We start from the raw sequence: 23,015 nt of genomic DNA, 5'->3' as shown, positions 1-23,015 counted from the left end.
GTACTAATTAAAAAAAATTCAAAGAACATAGGTAATTTGATCCTCCCGATATCTATCCGGTGCTTGTCTTGAAAGTTTGGCATTCATCAATCCCCGAAACATCGAACGATCACTCCTGAAATGCAGTCCCGATATCTGTTTGCTAGGTGGAACAAAGCTCATCCCGAACGACGTCGCCTTAACCCTACTCGATTTTTTATCGGCAGCATCCTTCATCTCATCGCCATGTTCATTGATATTGTCCCCCGTGTTTGGATTCTCGGCTGGAAGAATCACCTGCCGTTGATAATCATTTGTCCGCGTGTTAATCGACGGCCTAGGGTAGTAGAAATCCGTTGGGAAGAAGTAATACTGAAGGTTGGCCATGTCCCTAAAGAAAATTAACCAAGATTTTTTAAATATGTGAATGTTTTTGTGTTTGTGTTCTTTTATTTATGATATATATAGAATATCGTTCGTATTTGGGTTAATAGAGAAATCCTTGTTGTAAAAGAATTCACGTGCAAGAATCAACGCTGGCACGTAAAATTGGACTAGGACTATGTTAATAGGTGACTTGTTTTGGTTCTGGAAGGAAATAAACAGAAGCTTCCCAAATATTTACGAAGTCCGAAATATTAGGNATATTAATACTGGAAAAATATGGAACCGAAAAGATATAGAAGAAATTGATGATATATTTTCTTATAATGTGGCAATCGACATCATAAATGATAATGAAGATCATGAACCAAAATCTTTTGGTGAATGTAAAAATCGGCAGGATTGGATAAAATGGAAAGATGCCATCCAGGTTGAATTGGATTCGCTAAATAAACGTAATGTTTTTGGACCTATAGTCCTTACACCTGAAGGTGTAAAACCTGTTGGATACAAATGGGTTTTTATTCGAAAGCGAAATGAGAAAAATGAAATAGTAAGATATAAAGCTCGACTTGTTGCACAAGGTTTTTCTCAAAGGCCTGGAATTGATTATGAAGAAACGTATTCTCCTGTGATGGATGCAATTACGTTTCGGTATTTGATTAGCTTGGCAGTATCTGAAAATTTAGAAATGCGTCTTATGGATGTTGTTACAGCCTACTTATATGGATCACTTGATAGTAATATATATATGAAAATCCCTGAAGGATTTAAGATGCCTGAAGCACAAAGTTCAAAACCCAGAGAATGTTATTCTGTGAAATTACTAAGATCATTATATGGGTTGAAGCAATCCGGCAGAATGTGGTATAATAGGCTAAGTGATCACTTGATGAAAAAGGGATATGTAAATAATTCAATATGCCCTTGTGTTTTCATTAAGAAAACAACATCCGGATGCGTAATTATTGCTGTATATGTTGATGATTTAAACATCATTGGAACAAATAAGGAAATTCAAGAAGTTGTGTCATACTTGAAAGAAGAATTTGAAATGAAGGATCTTGGAAAAACCAAGTATTGTCTGGGTTTACAAATTGAACAAAAAGAATGTGGAATATTTGTTCACCAGACAAATTATACAGAAAAGATCCTTAAACGTTTTAATATGGACAAATCAAATCCTTTAAGTACTCCAATGGTTGTTAGATCATTAAACATAGAAAAGGATCCATTCCGTCCATGTGAAGATGATGAAGATATTCTTGGTCCAGAAGTACCATATCTAAGTGCTATCGGTGCCCTTATGTATCTTACAAATTGTACAAGGCCTGATATATCTTTTGCCGTAAATTTATTGGCAAGATTTAGCACATATCCAACAAAGAGACATTGGAACGGAATTAAACATATATTCCGTTATCTACGAGGAACGACAGACTTGGGACTTTTGTATTCAAAAGATGCTAATCCAAGTATAATTGGTTATGCCGATGCTGGATACTTATCTGATCCACACAAAGCACGTTCTCAAACTGGATATGTATTTACTCGTGGAGGCACTGCAATTTCTTGGCGTTCACAGAAACAAACACTTGTAACAACTTCATCAAATCATGCCGAGATTATTGCACTACATGAAGCAAGCCGTGAATGTGTGTGGTTAAAATCAATGACTCAACATATCCAAATCTCATGCGGATTATCATTCGACGAGAAGCCTGTGATACTATATGAAGATAATGCTGCATGTGTTGCTCAAATGAAAGAAGGATACATAAAAAGCGACAGAACTAAACATATTCCTCCTAAGTTCTTCGCATTCACCAAGGAGCTTGAGAAGAATAAATGTATTGATGTTCGTCACATTCAATCAAGTGAAAACTCATCAGATCTCTTCACAAAGGCACTTCCTACGACAATATTCAGAAAGCACATATATAATATTGGGATGCGCAATCTACGAAATTTGTGAAGAATTGTTCGTGTCAACATGAGGGGGAGTTTACGTGACTGCACTCTTTTTCCCTTACTATGGTTTTTATCCCAATGGGTTTTTCCTAGTAAGGTTTTTAACGAGGCAGTATAAAAACACGTAATGTATACAATCATTATGATCATCATCACAAGGGGGAGTGTTGAAAAATTATTTAAAAATGTGTTAAATATTTGTGTTGAAAATGTGAATGTTGAATGTTGAAAATTAGGTAAAATTAGGTGTTGAATATTGAAAATTAGTGTGTGATGATGTAGGTAATGATGTATTTTATTTTTGGATTATTTGTAAAAATTTTCTATAAATAGATCTCTCATTTGTGAAGAAAATCACAATTGAGTTGAGAGAAAAATATTATAAAGTGTGTAGTGTGATAATTTTGAGAGTTTGAGATTTTTACTTTTTTACCGTAAATTTTTACTTTTTCACAACAGATTCTAGATATGTTGATTATATTTATTATCTTGATGAAATATGCATAGAATATTCCCCTCAGTTTTCATGTAGTCATGGTTAACGGATCGCAGGTTGATCCCGAACCCGGAACCGATCCGGCACAATCCGGTTCAATTCAGAATCGGTTAATGTGGTTTAGGGTCGAACCAAATCCGATATTCTAATTAAATTGGATTAGTTTTTAAAAAACTTGACCCAGAAGCGGAACCAATCCATACAAAAACAAGATCCGGAACTTGATCAAATCCGGTCCGAACCGTTTTTTTAAAAAAGAGTTTTGTGTGTGATTTGTTGTTTACTAATTGTCACTCGTAGATTATATATATATATATACACACTTAATTTTCAATGCGCTGCTTGATAAATGATATGTTTAGGTACATATTATTCGAAGATTAAAAAAAATATTCAATCCGATCTCAAACCGATCATATTTCTTTTTAATTCGGTCAACAATCCGGTTAATCATGTGCAGTCTGATTCGTTTTGATCCTATTTTGATTAGATTATATACCCAATCCGATAAATCCGGAACCGATTTAATCCGATATGCTATCGATTGGTCTGGTTCCCTTGTAAAGTAATTGTGATGATGCAGTTTATCACTAAAAATAGAATGATCAAACTGCCATAATGTTCAGTATGATTAGTAAACAATTTTAACAATATTGAATTTTGACTTATTAATTAGGCTACTTGAATGAATTAAAACATTTTTATATTTCCTTCATTATATGCCTGTTTTATTAAACCGTAACCATTGTCCATAATACCTTTCCAATAATGTGGTTTTCGCTTTTCACTGAATTTTTACATGCTAAAAAAAATGAGAAGGATCTCAAAAAGGAAGGAAAATATTTTTCAGTTGATACCAGATGATCATCAGCCAGATTAGGTTATCCAGAAAGGGAAAAAACGCCTGGGCTGCTCAAAGATGTGTAGATGGGTTGGCTTGAAATTTCTAATATAAAGAAACGAGTTTGAATCTGTGTTGTGAACAGCAGAGCCGTTGGATCATGTGGACCTGACAAAGCTTGCTCAGAAAACCAGATAGCTTTTACTTGGTTGCGTTTGGAGGAATTTGTTAGCACTCTGTTAATTTAATAATGAGCAAGAACACAGAAATAAAGAATATGGATATATCCTTGTAAATCAACATTGACATCAAACATCTAAAATATAGTCCAATCTCAGACTTTATAATACCTTTAATACACACATACAAATATGTTCATTGCATAGAGATTCAAAATCTTCCTTCAATAAGAACTTCATAAAGCACTCCATACCAGAAAGAATCAAACAAACATGCTATATATTTGCTACAAAAAAAAATCATCACATGAAAGGGTGACCTGCATCGATATGCATTTTTGAAGGGGGACCAGACGCCATCCTTCAAGTGTATATGATCTGCAATCATTCATCTGGGATGGTCAAATCATAGCTTAAAAAATCTTTCCAAACGTAAGCAAGTCTCGAATGAGTAACTACAGAAACTTTCAGAACAAAGATCACAAGTTCACCTTCATGAACAGAATCAAATGATTTTGACAGCCTTCTGTAATTTTGGACTTTCATTGTATTCAAATTTCTGGAAATGGAACCACTGCTTCGAAGGCTTCAACTAGCATGGACACTCTTCTCTTCCGAGATGGATTGAGTTTCGTGACAATGTGTTGAACAGCATAATCCAGCATCCATTGTTCAGCCTTTCTCTTCTCATCCATTATTTGGCGCTTTAAGTCAACTCGATCTGGTGCCGAATTGGACTCCTGAGTTAGTTCATGAGTTTGTGTGAATTTCCTAGCTTTCTCCAATGCCTTGATCGATTTCTTGAGGAGTAATAGCTTTTTCAGCTTCTTCCAGTTCTTGGGTTTTGATTTTTCTTGTTCTCCAACTTCACTGATATTTTCTTCAAAGATCTCTCGCTCTGTAGAGACAGATAGAGAATCAGCGGTATTGTCTTGAGTATCGTGAAGAAGAATCTCTTCAACCGCCTCTTTTACAAGTTTGAGAGCATCTGATCTAGTGAATCCAATTCCTGGATTGTTGGATACATGATTTTCTTTAATTGTGCCTGGTGATTTCACATCTTCATCATCTGATCCATCAAGAAGTTGGCTTCCCATTTTTTCTGCAATACCAGACACCACATGCTGATATACCATATGCCACATTTTTATATGATCTTTCCTGTCTACTAGGTCATCTACTGCCCCATTTGTAACTTTGTGTTCTGATGTTTTCTCTTCTTGAGGAATTTTGACGTCTGGATCAGCCTGTATCACTTTCTCGGTTATTATTGATATTCCCATATCATCGATGATCAGGCTTTTACTAGCAACAGATGGATCCCTATCACCGCATTCTGATTTGCTGACATTCTGATTTGAATTTAAAAGATCACTATACTTCTTGATCAATGTAGCGCTTCTTTCTTGTCTCGCAGAAACTAGGCCTGAAACTTTATCGTTGACAAGTAGCGTTCCTTTCCCTTCAACTGGTACTCCATTTTTGTCTCTTCGGTGCTGAATTTGATTATCTTCTTGGGGTGGAACAACAGTTTCAAAAGCTTTTACAAGCAACGCGACTTTTCTCTTTTGAGTTGGGGCTAGTTGATTCACTGCCTGACGAAGTGCATAATCGAGCATCCATTCTTCTCCTCTTTTCTTCTCGTCTAATGCTAGAGGTCTCAGGTTGACTTTTTCTGCTTCTGCAACAGGACTCGACGGCAGCTGCAGAGGCTTCTTGGGGTTAAATTTTCTCACTTTCTCCAATTCTCTGATGAATCTTTGAAGTAGAATCCACTTCTTGAGATTACTCCAGTGCTTAGGTGCTTTCTTATCAGATTTGCTTATAGTCGATTTTCCAGTTTTCACCATCTTCACACTAAAAGAATCTTCGACGATGGGGCTCATCTCTTCTGGAGTCGAGGGCACGCAGCCTTTCCCTTTGTCAGCATTCGGGTCTCCATAACTTTCTTCAGAGTAATCTGTAGAAAACGAGATGATCAGTAAAAAAATATACATATAAATACTCACAAACATGTGCGCAGACACACATATACTCTACCTTCATTTTGCTTCTTTTCAGGGTATTCTTTTGGAGAGATGTTTTCACTTGTAACCGACAGTACATCTTGAACCTCTGGAAGAAGAATCTTCTCGATCGCCTCTCGAACTAGCTTGATAGCAAAAAGTTTTTGGATTTCAACTTCCCGAGTGTCGGAGTCATTTTCCGCACCTATATTAGAATCAGAAAAATCCCGGCTTGCAACCAAATTTTCCTTGGCAACAAATGAACTTTTGTTATCAACAAAATCTAGAACTTCAGAAGATGGAAGTGGCTTGCTTGCAGCTTCTGTAGCCAACTCTGAGGCCATATGCTGATGTATCAAGTGCCACATGCTCATGTGCCTCGGCTTGCTGAATTGAAGTTTGTTGCCTTCACTAGAAGATGCGTCCTTCCCAGATTCTGGAATTTGCACTACACTGGTAATAGAATCTCCGGTGATAGAAGATATAGTTGTAAGCTCTCCTTCAACATCAGAATTATTATCACTCAAAGTTTGGCTATCTGAAAGTGATGAGAACCCACTTCTGTCTTTGGTAACTTCATCAAAGACAACTGGAGTTTCTGGGGAATCCTTGCTGGATGTTCCGCTTTCACATTCATCTGTAATGAAACTTGCATGATCCTCATTGTGAATTTTGAGTTCTCTGGAATTCTCCATGTGGGCTAATGGGTGTGCATCCAAAGCAACATCATCTCTGTTCAGAGGGATCTCAAAAGTATTGTCCTTGTCAAGACTTGAATAGGTGGCATGATCATAACTTCTGGGAGTTGATAAACTTCGTTCTGTATCGTTATCAGAGCACTTCAAACAATACCCTTTTGGCCCAAAAGACATCCCTCCTATTTGTTGGTACTGAGGAGAATATTTACTCATTATGATCAGATTCTCTTCATAACTTCTCTCGGGAAATGAAGTTTCGCCAAAAGCAATTTCGAGAAAATCAAAGTCTTGGATGCCACCATATCCCTCCCCGTATGCCTCAGAATTCTGTTCATCACTGAATGGCAGATAAAGATCCCTCCGTTTACCAATTTCCCCCTCTTGAACTGATGATTTTGTTATAGAAACCATTTGGGATTTCTGGTGATTCTTCATGCTGTCAGTATAATCTTTCGTTTCACAGCTGCAGTGATCAGATTTCATTATCTCGTTCTTTGGCTTTATAGATGGCTGTCTTTTTTTGTGTAGGAATGGTTTTGGAGGAGAAACAGATCCATGATCCTCCCGACAATGGCCATGGAGAGAACAATGATGGTACCGGCAAACTTTCATTCCCGAGTCCTTTCCGGAGATTCTCTCTCCGAACGGAACCTCAATTGGCTGGGGAAACTTTGAGTCCTTAAGAGTTGAGGAATACGTCGCTCTATCAACAGCAACATCCTCAGAAATAGAGTGATCGAGCAAAGGCCTCCTCGGTTTAAAGCTAGTTTTCTTTATCAAAATCCTCACATTTCTAATGCTTGATGTTGTTCTTGACATAGTTTTAAATCTACGACGCGACTTTGATCCCAAAAAAGTCGAGCTACTTCCATCACTACTTGATTGAGAATTCATTTTCTTGCCTTTGGAACAGTTTGTTGACTTTAAATAATGAGTTGACGCTTCAGATGCATCAACTAAAAATTCTTGGCAAGAGGCTGAAGTATTATCAGACATTTCGATAGGCTGAAAAATTCTTGATTTTGCCCTTCTCCGGAATGACTTCGTATTGCCCCAACTTTTTAGTGTCTTCTTATTGTTATTTCTGTATGCAATTCCAGATTTATTTAGTGGAGCATATTGCCCATGTATTGCTGATCGAACGGTAGAAGAACCAACTGAAATGGTATCCTCATGTTCACTATCTCCCTGCAATAAATAAAACAGGAAATTCCAAACCTTTGATCTTCTCCTTAAACTACCCACATAATTTCTCAAGATTTGCAATTCACTGAAAAAAATCAGAAGAGAAGCAAAACAAACAAAAGTGACAAGTTTTTTTACATGCAGTTACTTTGATCAAGTCCATACCAGCCAGTAAATCCAGACAAAAAAGAGGGGGTGGCCGGGTGGGGATATAGTGATAAATATATTATTATGCCAAAAATGAAATTCATGTTCAACAGTCGGAAACTCACCGGAGAGTTTTCTTTCTTCGCATGCGAACTGCTCGTGGCCTTCATATAATGCGGCGATGAATCAGAAGACTCCATACAAATCTACCTTCTGCCACTCGTGATTAAATATCACTGAAATGGATCGATCAACCCAAAAATCGAACCGGGATTTAAAAATTTGGTTATCAGGCTTACAGATTTCAGATTTCTCTGCTTCTCATTCAAGCCCAACCTCTCTGTTTTGCAGCCAAAATCTTGAAAAAAACCAACAAAAGAAGCCGAGGAGTAAACTGAAATTAAAGCCACCCAGGTCACATATATTTCAACAGATCAGAATAGCCTAGTTAGAAGATATTTTTCAAAGCAAACAACAGGACAATTTTTTTAACAGATTCAAGAATCGTGTGGGATTTGCTAAGTCTGAAGTGGCAAACTATGCGTTGGCATTTGGAGTAAAAGTTTTGAGTTGTCTTTGTCAAACAAAGCTATTGGAATTTAACAATAAAATAGCAATAATTACTGCAAAATTACAGGCATATCGCAAAATTTTGGTCTCGGATTCACTCTATTCATTTATTCTTACTTTCTAGAAGAATATGATATGATGTTGTTTTGAAGGTTTGACTTGGGCAAAATCGGTGCCTGGACTTGGCCTTACTTTCTTTCCTTTGACTTTGGCTAACAAATACTACCATATTTTTTGTCATTTTGATTTTTATATTTTATATATAAGTTCATTATGTATGCACATGTACGCATAGATATAAATAATATTTTTCTTTCTATATATTTGGAAATTTGGTAAAGGGATCATCTTCTGAAAGAATTGAACAAATTAGTAATTTAGCTTGACAAATATATAGAAGAAAAACTTATTATTTATATTTATGCATGTACATACATAATGAACTTATATATAAAATATATGAACAATAAAATATAAAAATCAAAATGACAAAAAATATATTGTTGTTTTGTTTTACAAAATACATGGTACTAAAATTAATACAATGAGAATGTTCTCATGGTTTTGGGTGACAACACCATCCATTTATTGTGTTTCCAGCAATTTCAATTTATGAAGTTAGCATTCATTTATTTTAAGCATGAGCAAACCTGAGCAATCTCATTATATCTCAACGTAATTACATCATGCGAGTCTTTCCCACATTAATAAAAATTGAATCACATTGTGAGTCTTTCCCACATTAATAAAAATTGAATCACATTATCAGGTGAAAAACACTCCAGACACATTACAGAAAAATCATCGGTCAGACGTCACATGACCTCAATCTCTTCTTAACACTTGTAAATAAGATTAACATCAACCTTCTTTTGAAGCAATACAACTACTATTGTGATAATTAGGATTAGAAATGTGCATGGCCAATTTTAAAGAAAATAGAAGATTGAAAATTTAATTAGTAATTATGGGCATCAACAGCTAACAATAAGTAGGTCTGTCTCACATGGGTATCGTCGCATGGATGGAGTAGCTAAGAAAAACGTGTGGACCAGTGCAGTGCTTCTTTACAGTAAGATCGGTGCTTGACTTTGAACTCAAATCGAGTTTCGTTCGTTTTAATTTTACAAAAAGTATTTTAAATCTTATAAATTAGAGGTAAAATTGCATGATTTATGGGCCAATAAGGACAAAATGGTAACCGGAAAAATATCAATTTATCTATTATCTTTAATATCTAAACAATTTTTGAATTTTATTAAAATATAAAATTTTGTCCAATAATAAATTTTGTTTCTTATATGCAAAAATTTCTTCAAAAGGAATTAAATTAAAATTATTGGGCTTGAAAACTAATTAGCATGAATATTTTAGACTAATTTCGAGACTGAACAAGAGCCTTGTACCGACATTTAAAAATCGTTGGGCTTATCCAATGGCCCAAGTCCAATAGCATTTTTCTTTTCTTTTTTTTTCTTTTTCTTTTTCTTTTTCTTTTTTTTGGCTTTTCAATAAGCAACAAAATGTCCTCCTAAAAATATCGAGGATATATTAAGATCGAGTATCGTCATTTGTGATAGAGCTCAGTAATAAAATTAAATGAATTTCATTTAATTGTATCATCCAATGGCCCAAGTCCAATACTCTTCTTTTAGTAATTATAGTATCAGAACTTTGCTAATCAAATGACATTAAATAGACAGAATTTCATCTAATAAAAACGGAAGATAGAATTTTATACATTGGTTTGAAAAACTAACTTGTAGAAACCCCACGTTTTTTTAATGCCAACAATCGACAACTTAAATTGATGGAATATGTGAGCGTTTTGTTAATAAACAGAAGTTCGATCGTATATGACTAACTTGATGGAATATGTAAGTATTTTGTCGATGATAGAAGTATTTACAGATTATTATGTTAATGTATATAAATTTTCTAGAAAGCGTCCAACCTCTGTCGTACAGGTAGCATGGAATTGAAGCATATTATATTGTTGAAGTTATGTAATCACAAGAAGCAAAATGGCAGTGGTGAAGATAAACCGTCAAAAGAAACGATCATCAACCCAAGAAGGAAGTTGTGTTCTTCTTTTGTGTATATATTTAATCTTCGATTCTATAAAATACCATGCCTGATTGCACCAGGCGTCACTTGTAATAGCAAAACGATGTCGTGATTTGATCTTATCTGCTCAGATTTTGTAAATCCCGATGCTTTCTTTATTGTTCCACCTTCTATGTTGGCTTCGCCCTCACGCATTTAATTCGTTGTTCATTCTTCGGCTTTCTGCTTCATATTTACCTTTCTCGGGGATGATCGTGTTCCGGAAATTGTTTTTTCTCATAGGGGATTTACGAGAGTTGGTGGACTTGGGTTTGGTTTGTATGGGGTGAAGTATTTGTTGTTTATTCGTTCGACTAGTGGGTTTTCCTCCCAATGGTTGTGGGGCAAGATTTGAAATTTGGAGGTTTTGATATTTCTTTCTTCAGCTTGTTTCACAATTTTTAAGCTGTTGATTTTTTTTCTTTCTATTCCTCGTTTTTCTGTTGCACATCGAGATTTCTCTGTATGGAATGGTTTTTATGACTTGTCGTTATCTTGATCACTTTTTTTTTTCTCTTGAGAAAAGAGCAAGTGCTTTGTGCATAATACTGCTATTAGCTAGGAAATTGTTAATCCAATCTTGAAGTTCGCAAAATATAGTTTACACTAAAATTTGACACTCACTTTACATCATGGATATAAGTAATGAAGCAAGTGTTGATCCATTCTCGATCGGACCTTCGACTCTATTTGGTCGAACGATTGCTTTCAGAATCATCTTTTGTAAATCCACATCACATTTTAGGCACCATATCTTTGGAATGTTGTTAATGTGCTTTTACAAAGCTAAGAACATTTTGAGGGATTATTTGGCACCAGTTATCTCATGGTTTCATCCTCGAAATCCACAAGGGATTTTAGTTATGGTGACGGTGATCGCTTTTTCATTGAAGCGATACACTAATTTGAAAACGAGGGCTGAAATGGCCTACAGGAGGAAGTTTTGGAGGAATATGATGAGATCTGCTTTGACCTATGACGAGTGGGCTCATGCTGCTAAGATGCTTGATAAGGAGACATTTAGAATGAACGAATCGTATCTCTATGATGAGGAGCTTGTAAGAAATAAACTTCAAGAGCTCCGCCACCGTCGCCAAGATGGTTCGCTTCGAGATATTATGTTTTGTATGAGAGCTGACCTTGTGAGAAATCTTGGTAATATGTGCAACCCTGAGCTTCACAAGGAGAGACTACAGGTTCCGAGACTCATAAAGGAGTATATAGATGAGGTTACAACCCAATTAAGAATGGTCTGTGACTTTGACTCAGAAGAGCTTCTGTTGGAGGAGAAGCTTGCTTTTATGCATGAGACTAGGCATGCCTTTGGTAGAACTGCTTTGCTATTAAGCGGTGGTGCTTCTTTAGGAGCTTTTCATGTGGGGGTTGTCAAAACTTTGGTAGAGCACAAACTTTTGCCTCGGATAATTGCTGGCTCTAGCGTGGGATCGGTGATGTGTTCTGTTGTTGCTACTAGGTCTTGGCAAGAGCTTCAAAGTTTTTTTGAGGATTCTTGGCATTCTATTTTCTATTCAATTTTTTGACCAGTTGGGTGGGATATTTACGGTTTCCAAAAGGATTGTGACGCAGGGTGCAGTCCACGAGATCAGACAATTGCAGATGATGCTGAGGCATCTTACGAACAATCTAACTTTTCAAGAAGCTTATGACATGACGGGGAGGATCTTGGGTATTACAGTTTGCTCCCCGAGGAAGCATGAACCCCCGAGATGCCTCAATTACTTGACTTCGCCTCATGTTGTTATATGGAGTGCAGTGACAGCTTCTTGTGCGTTTCCTGTGTGGGGTCCTTAGCTCCTAATAGTTATTACAATGCAATTTGATTAGGATTAATTAATTACAGCGGAAAACGAGTTTAAAATTTCTTTACAATGAACCTAAAATATGCTATTTCNTTATAGGAACAATGAGCTTGGTTGTATAATCTGGATGCCTCTTTTGGATAACTTTCGGCTAGTTTGTGTCAGATTCTTGATCTTTACGTGAACACTGCCTGCTGCTTAGATTTTTCAAATTATTCGCAGATAGCAACTAGACAGAAGGTTGTTTGACGTTCAGATAGATTATAGGGACAGTAATACTTCTATTCACATAGAATTTCCTGCATGTTTTCATTCTCTTTTATATGAATGAGCAACTGACAGATTGAGTTTTTTTATCTTTGCAGTTTGCCCAACTAGTTGAGATGGAGGTGAAACACAGATGCAATCAAATATTGGAGCTCGGTTTTCCTTTAGGGGGCATAGCCAAGCTTTTTGCTCAGGACTGGGAGGGTGACGTAACTGTTGTAATGCCTGTAACTCTTTCTCAGGTATACGCAAGACTGAACTCTATTATCTCGTTTTAATCAAATTCAATCTCATAGAACGAGCATTTGCAGCTCAAAGTGGTCTCTCCCACATAACTCTTCAATTGAGAAACGTTGAGTATTTTTTGGCTTACTATATAAATCATTTTCAAATGAAACTTTGTGACCGGAGATTCTTGAAAATGCTCCCAAGTTCAGGACAGCTTGGATCTTATATCTTAATTTGTTTGTGCTAATAAAGATATAATCTTGAATCACAGATACTAGAGGGGGCCCTTTTGACGTGAATTTGTAGTTTGTTTAGCTGTCCGGTTTCTAAAATTCTTCACTTTGTGATCGCAGTTGTCAAAAATTATACAGAACCCAACGTACGTTGAACTTCAAAAAGCCTCCAATCAAGGCAGAAGATGCATTTGGGAGAAGCTATCAGCAATAAAAGCCAACTGTGGGATCGAGCTTGCACTTGATGAGTGCGTTGCCATACTTAACCATATGCGAAGGTTGAAGAGAAGTGCTGAAAGAGCAGCTGCCGCTTCTCATGGTCTAGCCAGCACAGTCCGATTCAACGCATCCAAAAGAATCCCTTCTTGGAATGTCATTGCTCGAGAAAATTCAACGGGATCCCTGGAAGATGACCTCCTTGCAGATGTCGATTTGTCTTTTCACCCAGTAGTTGGTACAGACAGAAACTTGGGCACACACCGTTGCACTCATGATGGAAGTGACAGTGAATCTGAGAGCGTTGATCTCAACACTTGGACACAATCTGGCGGTCCCTTGATGAGAACAACCTCGGCGGACAAGTTTGTCGACTTTGTACAGAATCTTGAGACTGATTCAATGATGAACGGAAACAACCTTCGAGTCCAGGGTCAGGGAAGAGATCAAACCCATCAATGCTCGAGTGTAATTTCAACACCGGATAGAACATCCGATACCGAATTTGATCAGATAGACTTGAATAACCGAGCTCTTCCTGGCACCAGTTCAAGCATTATGGTGGCCGAAGGAGATTTTTTGCAGCCTGAAAGAATTCACGATGGTATAGTGTTCAATGTCGTGAGAAAGGAAGTCTTGACTCCATCAAATAGGAGTAGTCATGATTCAGACTGTGAAGGTGTGTGTCTCTCAAGTTGGCACATGGAAAAGGGCCCAACTCAACTACCGGGTAGATTGATGGGTTGGTTGGAATTTAACTACCAAGGGGAACAAACTTGGGAATCAACCGATAGAAGTCAATGAGGTAAAATAAAAGGAAAGAGAGAACACAAAAAACACACTACACTGACTCACAAAAGAAATACAGAGGACCGAGAGAGAGAAAGAAGAGAGGGAGGAACTCCATTGTTGAGAGTAGTTTAGCTTCTTTTCTTTTGTATTCTTGGGTATCAAAGGCTCTGTAATTGTAATCCATCTTTGATCAATACAATTTTGGTTGCCCTCCCGTGGATGTAGGCGAATTCCGCCGAACCACGTAAATACTTTTGCATTTTCTTCAGTTGCATGAGGCGTGAGTAATCGGGTGCATGCATGCGTGATCATTTAGCAAATCCAAGAAAGATCAACAGATAAGGAACGAACTCTAAAACAGACCATAATAGCTCGCCACACGATTCAGTCGCGGAGTGCATGCAACTCCACTCTCTGGAAAAGGAAATGGATGTTAGCTCGGTTTCTGAAAATGAGGACGATGCTAGAGACGACAACATATATGTAGATGATGTCGATTCAAGTCAAATCCAGAATGATAGTAATTTTAGTGACAGTATATGTGATAAGTATGATACGGATGGTTGAGGTTACATAACATCCCCTCCGGCCTCTTTAATTTTGTATACTATTTAGAAATTTGTGGCACGCGATTTCGTCCATACGGTTACTACTCCCCGATAAGAAATAAGTTATATATTGTATTCCTATCGGGATGAAGGGCAACCATTTTTTTTTATTTGGGATGAAGTTTGTTATAATTAGATCTCGGACATGAGATTTCATCCAAAACATGAAACATCTGTGTTAGATAAGTTGAAAGTGATCGGTCAACTGGTCTCAATGAAATATCTTGTGCCAACTTATAGATCATGTTTGAAGACTCCTGTCTTATAAGATTAATAATCGAGGAGGGCATCTTAGAAATATAGATTACTTTCTACGCTATACATTCTATGTATTTAACAATTTTAAGAAAACAGGAAACCAAAATAACCAGAAAGATTACCGAATGTCTTGATTTAAAATAAGCAAGGAGACCGTGCTTTGACAAGGACTTGCTTGTCCATGATGAAAAGCCGAGGAAATTTCGATGAAAGTTGTGGATGCTGAAAACATCAATAACGTACGCAACGACAACTGAATATGGATATAAAGATCCAATAAGGAGAATGACAGTGGAAGTGATCACAAAATCAGACGACACGAGTGGTGTAGATAGGATGGCCTAGATGAGCCAACTAGCACGACACGACATTTACTGGTTTTATTCGAGAACACAAGAAAATATATTTTATTATTAATTCATCTATTAATAAGGATTGAAAAATAGAATCACGGGCCTTCCTGATTTATTTTTCGGTTTTGATTTCTGATATTTATCTTAGTAGTGAGTTTGGATAGCTTTAAAAAAAATTACTTAAAAAAAAAAAGAAGTGATTTTGAGGTTTTGATAAATATTAAAAAGTATTTTTTTTTAAATGGCTATTATATTTTTTAAGAAAATAGTTTTTTTTAATAAATTTTTTTTTTTGATGTTAACACATGAACTTCTTTAAAGAAACGTGATCTGTGTCTCGTTCTATCCTAATCTTGAATTTTGATAATTCATAATTTGTCACGTTAGTAATATCATTATTAATACTAGTGCACCGATGCACTTGTATAATATTTTTTATAATTCATTTGATTTATATTTAAATGAGGATCAAAATATAATTATAGGAAATAGTGAAAGACTACATTGTAACTTTGATATATAAATTAAAAAATAAATTGAAAAATAAAATAATAAAAAAATGACTTAGTAAGAATTGAACTTATTACTTAAACCTCAAAAAACAATGACTATATCCACTGAACTATATATAACTTGCATTAAAATTTTAACATTTTATTAATATATATAATTATTAAAACAGACCATGACACCAAAGTTAGTTATTCTAATTGTTTCAAACTTAATAAAATAGTATAGATTATCATATATAAACTACTTTTAGATTCATGGTCTTGATATTATCTTAAAGATAACGTCTCACGACCTGTTATTTTTCACATTTCATCAAAACTTATTCATTTTTTACTTATGTGATCTAATTACACCACACCCTTTTTTATTGTATTATGATATGATTTTTTAAGATTACACATTTTTTGCAATCATTTTTATCTCTCTCTTTATGCGTATAGTTAATGAGTTGTAATTTTCTACACACATTTCACTAAATTTTCTCGACATTATTGTCAAATATTTGATTTCTTATATAATCGTGTTTTTTATATTTCAAATTAAGTAATTATCAGCATATACCATTTTGATAATTAGATATATCATTAATATTTCTTTTTATTCATTTAATGTGTCCTATATAAAAAGTAAAGTGAAATGTAATTTTCTGTTATTTCAACCCGAGAAACTGAATTTGAATAGATAATATCGTGTATATTTCATTTATTGACACTTGGCAGATATAATATTTATACCTATTTATTAATGAAAAACAAACAAACCGATAATTTTTTCAATAATTCGAAAAACGATAAGAGTAGGTCTTTTGTGAGACGGTCTCACGAATATTTATCTGTGAGACGGGTCAACCTTACCGATATTCACAACAAAAAGTAATACTCTTAACATAAAAATTAATATTTTTTCATGAATGACCAAAATAAGAGATCTGTCTCATAAAATACGATCCGTAAGACCGTCTCACACACGTATTTGTCAAACGGATAAAGGATAAAGTATGGGGTCTCATTCAGCTTTCAAACATATACCAGCGGCTCATGGTGAAATTGGATGATGTGATAATTTATTGTGGAAGTTCCAAGGGGGGAAGGGACGATCATCTCGACAAAGTTTGTCTTCAAATTCGTATTAGTGTATAAAATATAAATTATATCCGATATAACATTTTAAAATTCACCTTTTAATGCACAAAACGTTACACAAATATAAATAATGCAGATTTGTCCAACTAAATTAGAAAAAAAAATGTTTGAATGTTAAAAAATTACAAATTTAAATTGTGAAATTAAATTTGGAAAAGATTAGATGAATTGATTCCATATTTTTCAAAACAATATTTAGAAAATATATTTTGATAAAATATTTAAAATTAACATAATCAAAATTAATTATTATTTTTTAAAAATCTATTACTACTATTAAGAATCTCTATAATAGAGACAAAAATGATTTCTTGGTTTGTTTTTGACTCTTCCAATTTTGTCCTTATGTAATAATATTACACTTTTGTTTTTGTTTTTATTTTTTAATTTCAACAAACACTTTTGTTTTTATTTTTTTTAATTATAACAATTCAAATTATATTATAATCTTTCATTATTTTTTATAATTATATTTTGATATTTATTTAATTATAAATAAAATAAATTATAAAAAATATTATACCATCCAAAATTTAAACCCACTTGACAATAAACTATTTTTATGATGAAACAAGACTATCTCAACTGCCCGCCCTTTTCATCTCTCTCTAGGAAATTTCGAGGAAGCTCACTCACTCTTGCTTCCCCATGAATTTAAACCCTGCATTCATCTCTTCCCTTCTCCAAATCACAACGCAGTGCGAATTTTGTTGTCCCCTGTTCCAGTTTCCGCCATGAAACTCGCCAGGATCATCCCCACCAAGATTTTTAAGAAACGCAAGAAATCTCGCTCCGTTTCCAGATCCGAAACGGACCCGTCATCCTTCGGATCTCATACGACGTCTTCGTCGTGTTCCGACGACGGATCATTCAAGAAGCCCCAAGGGTTATCCACACCGAATAGCGTTATCCCATCATTGTCCTCGGAGATCCGATCCAGAGAGAGGTTCGAGGGTTCACGTGATGTTTTCTTTGAGCTCAAACAGGCGTTCGAGATGATGGACAGAGGCCGCGAAGGGAAGGTCAGGAAGGAGCAGCTGGAGGCCTTGCTCAGCCGTCTGGGGGCCGAGCCACCGAGCGACGAGGAGCTGAACATGATGCTAAGCGAGGTGGATAGAGATGGGGACGGGTGCATCTCTCTGGAGGAGTTCTACGCCATCGGCTCGGCTTTTGCGAAGCCGGCTTGCGACTGGGAGCTGAGGGAGGTATTCGCCTTCTTCGACTCCGATGGGGATGGGAAGATATCGGCTGAGGAGCTTTACAAAGTCTTCGAAATAATCGGCGACGCGCGGTGCACGGTGGAGGACTGCCGGAGAATGATCGCAGATGTGGACCGGAATGGGGACGGATTTGTGTGCTTCGAGGATTTCAGCCGTATGATGGATCAGCAAAGATGAACTCAATTTCTCTTTGTTTTGTCAAAAAAATTAGCAAAATGGAAAGGACCAACTTATTATTTGCTTGTTTCGATGATCATGAAAATTCGAAGTGTTTTATTTTTATTATTGGAAATTTTTGGTTTGTTGGAATTGGAATTAAAGGAAGTGTTCTTGAAATAGTTGATTAAAAAAAAATTCAAGGCGTTCTTATAAAAACAATTGATAGATTTTCTATGTTATCAATTTAAAAAAATATTTTATATATTTNTTGGTTTGTTGGAATTGGAATTAAAGGAAGTGTTCTTGAAATAGTTTATTCAAAAAAAATTCGAGACGTTCTTATAAAAACAATTGATAGATTTTCTATGTTAATCAATTTAAATTTTTTTTTTTATATATTTAAAATATTATTTTTTTATTATAAAGATGTGAAAAATACGTATAAAATGAACATAAAAAAGACCCATCATATTATGATGATGAAAAACCACAACACTGAATTACTTAGGGTCTCTCTTGCTCATAAAAGATCTTGTAGCCTCTCATTAATAATAATAGAACTATGTGCGATGTTTTTCTCATATGAGTTACTATTTTTGATAATTTGTATCGTCCCGAACATTTAACTGTATTTTTTAAAATGTATTAATAAAAATTCATGATATGGTAACATAAATTTATATTGGTCTTTCATAATTTATTTATACTATGGATATATCACACATCGCATATATAATATATGTTTATGTACAATATATGTTTAGTTTTCAAATAATTTTTTAAAATGTAATTGTTTTAAACGATGATAAAATACATTAAAAACTAATTTATCAAATATAAGAAATTTTTTGTGAGAAATATAAATAAAGATGAATAAGATATTTTAAATGTATTAAAAAGTATATAAAAAATTTATTTAAATAAAAGTCGGGATAAAATTGAAATTTTTTTGGGATGATGTCATGTCAAAATAGTTACTTTAATAGAATCAAATTTTATAATACAGTAAATATAAGATATAGTTATAAAAGAGGTCATCAAATAGATTAAATTTGTCATCAATTATATTAAGTTTTTTATGAGACGATTTTATAGATATTTTTATTCGTGAGACGTGTCAACTTAATCTATAACTTTAATGAAAAACAATAATTTTGATATAAAAAATTTCATGAGTCGATTGAGTTAAAGATCTGTTCTACAAAATTGATTAGTGAGTTTATAAACGTAAATTGTGAACAAATCACATCTATTTAACTAGAAGATAATAAACAATCAATTGCATCAAGGATTTTTAGTGTTCAATATATCGTACGTTTTTAGTTGCAATATTATCTTACTATAATCACATATTTTTTTAATAAAATAAGATATTGGTAATAAATCTGTCGTATTTATGTTTCATAACTATAATTATATTACATTACTATAAAGTAATATTATTTAGTAAAACAAGATATTAAAATTAAGTTGAAAATTTTGTTGTAGTTGAATTTCAAACGATTTTATATTTCGCTGTCAGATAGAATGTCTTTCATTAGATTGCCCAACTGGAGTTCGAAGGGTCTCGGTCTCGGTCTCCGCGTGGTGGTGGCATGGCATTACTTTATGTGTTAATGTTTCACGTATTTTTACTCTGAGTTGCACCAAAGTTATAGGACGGCGGACTTGCGCCATATAGTGTAATTTCGTCGAAGTTTCAAAGGACTTTAGCTTCTACGGACAAGTACAAAACTTCGTTCTTAAATTTCGATGCATTATTTTGAATGCCAAAAGTTATCAAAAAGAATGTTGCACTATGGTTTGTTGGAACTTATCTTTACAAAAAAACGTGGCCCTGTGACGTCTAACGTGCTTGAAACATAGATGGAGTTGAAAGACGTGCGAATAAATTATGGTATAAAAGTTACGAAATGATGCCCATCGCGTAGTTGGCATGCATGTCGAGTGTCGAATATTAAGGAATTGCATGATCATCTCGCTGACATGTAGAAATCAAATACGTAATCACGACTCTGATATCAATTATGAAATGAGGCATCATCTCCTCTGGTTGGTTATCCACTTTGTCCTCCAATACTATGTGTTAATTATGACAAGTAGAAATCAAATACGTAATCACGACTATCTAACGATGATAAGTTTTTTAAGGGACCTGCGCTCGGGAATGTGAAGATTGCGCAATGGGTTTCAGCTTCCCCCTAAATAGACATAATATATCTAACGATGATAAGTTTTTTATCTGTGTGAGACCCAGTTAAATGGATAATACAAGATAAGATTCATACCAATAATTATAGCATAAACGAATGGCTATAAACTAACCAGAAGTGGGTGATGATAAGGCTTTCACACATTGTAATTCTGGTTCCATTGTTGTAGCTTCGTGACCTTCCATCATTTTTAGCCCTTGGACTCCATTTTCAACTCCGCGAGTCATCAACAAGTTCAACTTGGGAATTCCTGACAAGCCGGTAGCAACGATAAGCTTGCCAATTCGCAGATGGGGAATTTCATGCTCTTTACAGTATTTGTACGGCAGTTGTCTTCCTCTGACACAGAAAAGTGCCTGCATATATCATTTACGAAAAAGTTGATGCATTACGATACTTAGGCATGTATTTTTTAATTCTTTTTCTTCTTATTAGACTTGCGCAATAATATATGCGATTGTTGGAAGCATGATCTTTTTACAAATGCAGCGAGTAAGACGTGTTAACTATATCACAGTGCAAAAATTAAGAGACCTCAAATTTAGATTGTTGCTTCACATTACAGAAAATCTAAACCCCCCTGAATGTATTATTTTAGCACTTGAAAGTTGTCTTTGAAATAAGGTTAATTTTGATGGTTAACCAGTTCAACCTTATCTTCGTTAACTTCATAAAACATCATAACAAACATTATTTCCTGACTCAAGAAATCCAACACCAGTGTTTCAGCCATTACAACATAATCATAAATATACCAACTGTTCAGAGCTATCAAACTCGAAGCAAACTCACAGGGGATTAGGGGAAGAAAACATACAAAGATCAACAAACAATTCAACTGTATTCAAGAAAGCAAGAACCTTTAGTGAATTCCGAGGATAGTAAATCCCAGAGTGAACAACTTCACTGTTCCTTGTACGTGTCCCAAAAGTGGGGGCGGACTCTATCACTACAACTTCTCTGCCGTGTCTCATGGCAAGCTGACGCGCCGCCGCTTTTGCCACCACGCCGGCACCGATAACCACCGCATATGCCTTCTCCTTGGGGATCGAATTCCCGTGGAAAATGATCTGGAATTTCTGCATGACGACGTAAGGTCCGTAAAAGCTAGCTGACACACTAGGTTTCATCATATTTTTCAACAAAATGCAGATCTGCAAAATAAATCTGAAAAATGCCAAGCAAGAATTAGTTGACAAGAGTCATTGTAAACTTTATTTTCATTCTCACTGGATATAGTGGACAGTTATAACCACTTATCCACCAAAAGGTGTCCACGGGAATCATAATCATTTGTCTGTCATAAAATAACCCCTAAGGAAAAAGGGCGTCTTCGGGTTGAAATCTACGATGCCGGAATGGGTTAGATTCCACGGCATTTCAGATGTGAAATCTAGAACTACAGAAGCCTACTCACCCCTCAACCCAATAACCAATGCGTGTTTCTAATAATCAAGAATCCTTCTGTCAATCAATTTGGACAAACAGTAGATGCGCGTATGAAAAAATTTTGGGAATCGGCCAGGGTGTTAATTGGACGTGTCACATATTTATATTTGTATTGCAGGTTGATTGGCTGTGTCTAGAGAAAAAATATATATAATTGAGTTAGATAAAAAATTTGTCTAACAAAATTAAACTACGATCGTCTCACGAGTTCTTATGAAAATCCAAAAAAATCAATTGTAACAATAAATATAGATTTTACGTTTTGGTTTAAACCATTTTTTGTTAGTTCCAATTTATTTTTACGGAAATTTCGATTTTATGTTTTGGTTTATTTTTTATTGTGTTATTTAGAAAACTCGTGGTGAACAATGACAATAAGATTGGTTTGAGACGATTTGACCAAATTCGAGATCTGTCCCACCTCATTTCTAGACGGTCACGTTCGCCCGAAAACCAATAGATCCAATTTGGATTGCCTCCGCTATATAATTTTTAATTTTTTTAAAAAAATTATAATAATTTAAAATCTATTAATTTATATTCAACTCATAAAAAAATCATAATTACATATTTTCATATAAACATATCATAATAAAATACAATTAATTAAATCATAGAAAATTATGAACTATAATTATTGATTAAAATATTTTTTATTAATATAATAAAAATATATTTGAATTATTAATAATAATATATATATATATTCTATTTTATTAAAGTTGAGGACATCATAGTAACTACCTAAGAAGGACACCAACTTTTTCTTCCAACTTTACCCTTATATGATATTAATATTACACTTTTGTTTTTTTGTTTTTGTTTTAATTTCAACACGCACTTTTATTTTTATTTTTTTATTTCAACAATTCAAATATCAATTTAGTCTCTCCATAATTTGTCAAATTTTACTTTAGTCCATCAATAATGATAAAAAAAACTGTACACACGGACCACTTGTACAAAATAACTAATATATATA

At 34.7% G+C, this 23,015-nt stretch overlaps 3 protein-coding genes and 1 pseudogene across 6 annotated transcripts; 2 read left to right on the top strand and 2 right to left on the bottom strand.

Moving 5' to 3' along the window:
• Positions 1-3,995: 3,995 nt before the first annotated feature.
• LOC140969797 (uncharacterized) lies at positions 3,996-8,443 on the bottom strand. Of its 3 annotated transcripts, none has more exons than XR_012174012.1 (4): positions 8,012-8,443; positions 5,891-7,742; positions 4,342-5,810; positions 3,996-4,242 (listed from the first exon to the last, which is right to left on the bottom strand). XR_012174012.1 is itself a non-coding variant. In XM_073431256.1 (3 exons), exons 1-3 carry the CDS (start codon positions 8,084-8,086, stop codon positions 4,402-4,404), a joined length of 3,336 nt encoding a protein of 1,111 aa, XP_073287357.1. In that variant the 5' UTR covers positions 8,087-8,443; the 3' UTR covers positions 3,996-4,401. The 3 variants fall into 3 exon arrangements, 1 of the variants encoding a protein (XP_073287357.1); XR_012174011.1 differs by having other exon boundaries at positions 3,996-4,228; XM_073431256.1 differs by having other exon boundaries at positions 3,996-5,810.
• A 1,945-nt stretch (positions 8,444-10,388) lies between these two features.
• LOC140969788 (triacylglycerol lipase SDP1-like) lies at positions 10,389-14,894 on the top strand (annotated as a pseudogene).
• Positions 14,895-17,620: 2,726 nt separating this feature from the next.
• On the top strand, positions 17,621-18,532 carry LOC140969779 (probable calcium-binding protein CML35). The gene has a single exon (XM_073431234.1). It carries the CDS (start codon positions 17,727-17,729, stop codon positions 18,387-18,389), a length of 663 nt encoding a protein of 220 aa, XP_073287335.1. The 5' UTR covers positions 17,621-17,726; the 3' UTR covers positions 18,390-18,532.
• Positions 18,533-20,271: 1,739 nt separating this feature from the next.
• Positions 20,272-22,087, bottom strand: LOC140969855 (L-2-hydroxyglutarate dehydrogenase, mitochondrial-like). 2 transcript variants are annotated; one of them, XM_073431370.1, is made up of 3 exons: positions 21,445-22,087; positions 20,660-20,940; positions 20,272-20,572 (listed from the first exon to the last, which is right to left on the bottom strand). In XM_073431370.1, the coding sequence occupies exons 1-2, from the start codon at positions 21,715-21,717 to the stop codon at positions 20,692-20,694; spliced, it is 522 nt and encodes a 173-aa protein (XP_073287471.1). In that variant the 5' UTR covers positions 21,718-22,087; the 3' UTR covers positions 20,272-20,572; positions 20,660-20,691. The 2 variants fall into 2 exon arrangements, with proteins under 2 accessions (XP_073287471.1, XP_073287470.1); XM_073431369.1 differs by having other exon boundaries at positions 20,273-20,572; positions 20,697-20,940.
• Positions 22,088-23,015: the final 928 nt, after the last annotated feature.

This window comes from Primulina huaijiensis, unplaced genomic scaffold, assembly GCF_012295235.1.
Source record: "Primulina huaijiensis isolate GDHJ02 unplaced genomic scaffold, ASM1229523v2 scaffold42781, whole genome shotgun sequence".
NCBI lineage: Eukaryota > Viridiplantae > Streptophyta > Magnoliopsida > Lamiales > Gesneriaceae > Primulina > Primulina huaijiensis.
The sequence above is the reverse complement of the archived record's forward strand: the minus strand, read 5'-3'. Positions and strand labels throughout refer to the sequence as shown.

Bases quoted from the DNA above. Each gene is read 5' to 3' on its own strand.
- LOC140969797 (XM_073431256.1), bottom strand. From the start codon at position 8,086: ATGGAGTCTTCTGATTCATCGCCGCATTATATGAAGGCCACGAGCAGT. The intron at 7,743-8,011 runs GTGAGTTTCCGA...TATTTATTGCAG, and splicing joins CGAAGAAAGAAAACTCTCCG to GGAGATAGTGAACATGAGGA. The intron at 5,811-5,890 runs GTAGAGTATATG...CGTTTTCTACAG, and splicing joins TGAAAAGAAGCAAAATGAAG to ATTACTCTGAAGAAAGTTAT.
- LOC140969779 (XM_073431234.1), top strand. From the start codon at position 17,727: ATGAAACTCGCCAGGATCATCCCCACCAAGATTTTTAAGAAACGCAAG.
- LOC140969855 (XM_073431369.1), bottom strand. From the start codon at position 21,717: ATGATGAAACCTAGTGTGTCAGCTAGCTTTTACGGACCTTACGTCGTC. The intron at 20,941-21,444 runs GTTCTTGCTTTC...TGATATATGCAG, and splicing joins ATCCTCGGAATTCACTAAAG to GCACTTTTCTGTGTCAGAGG.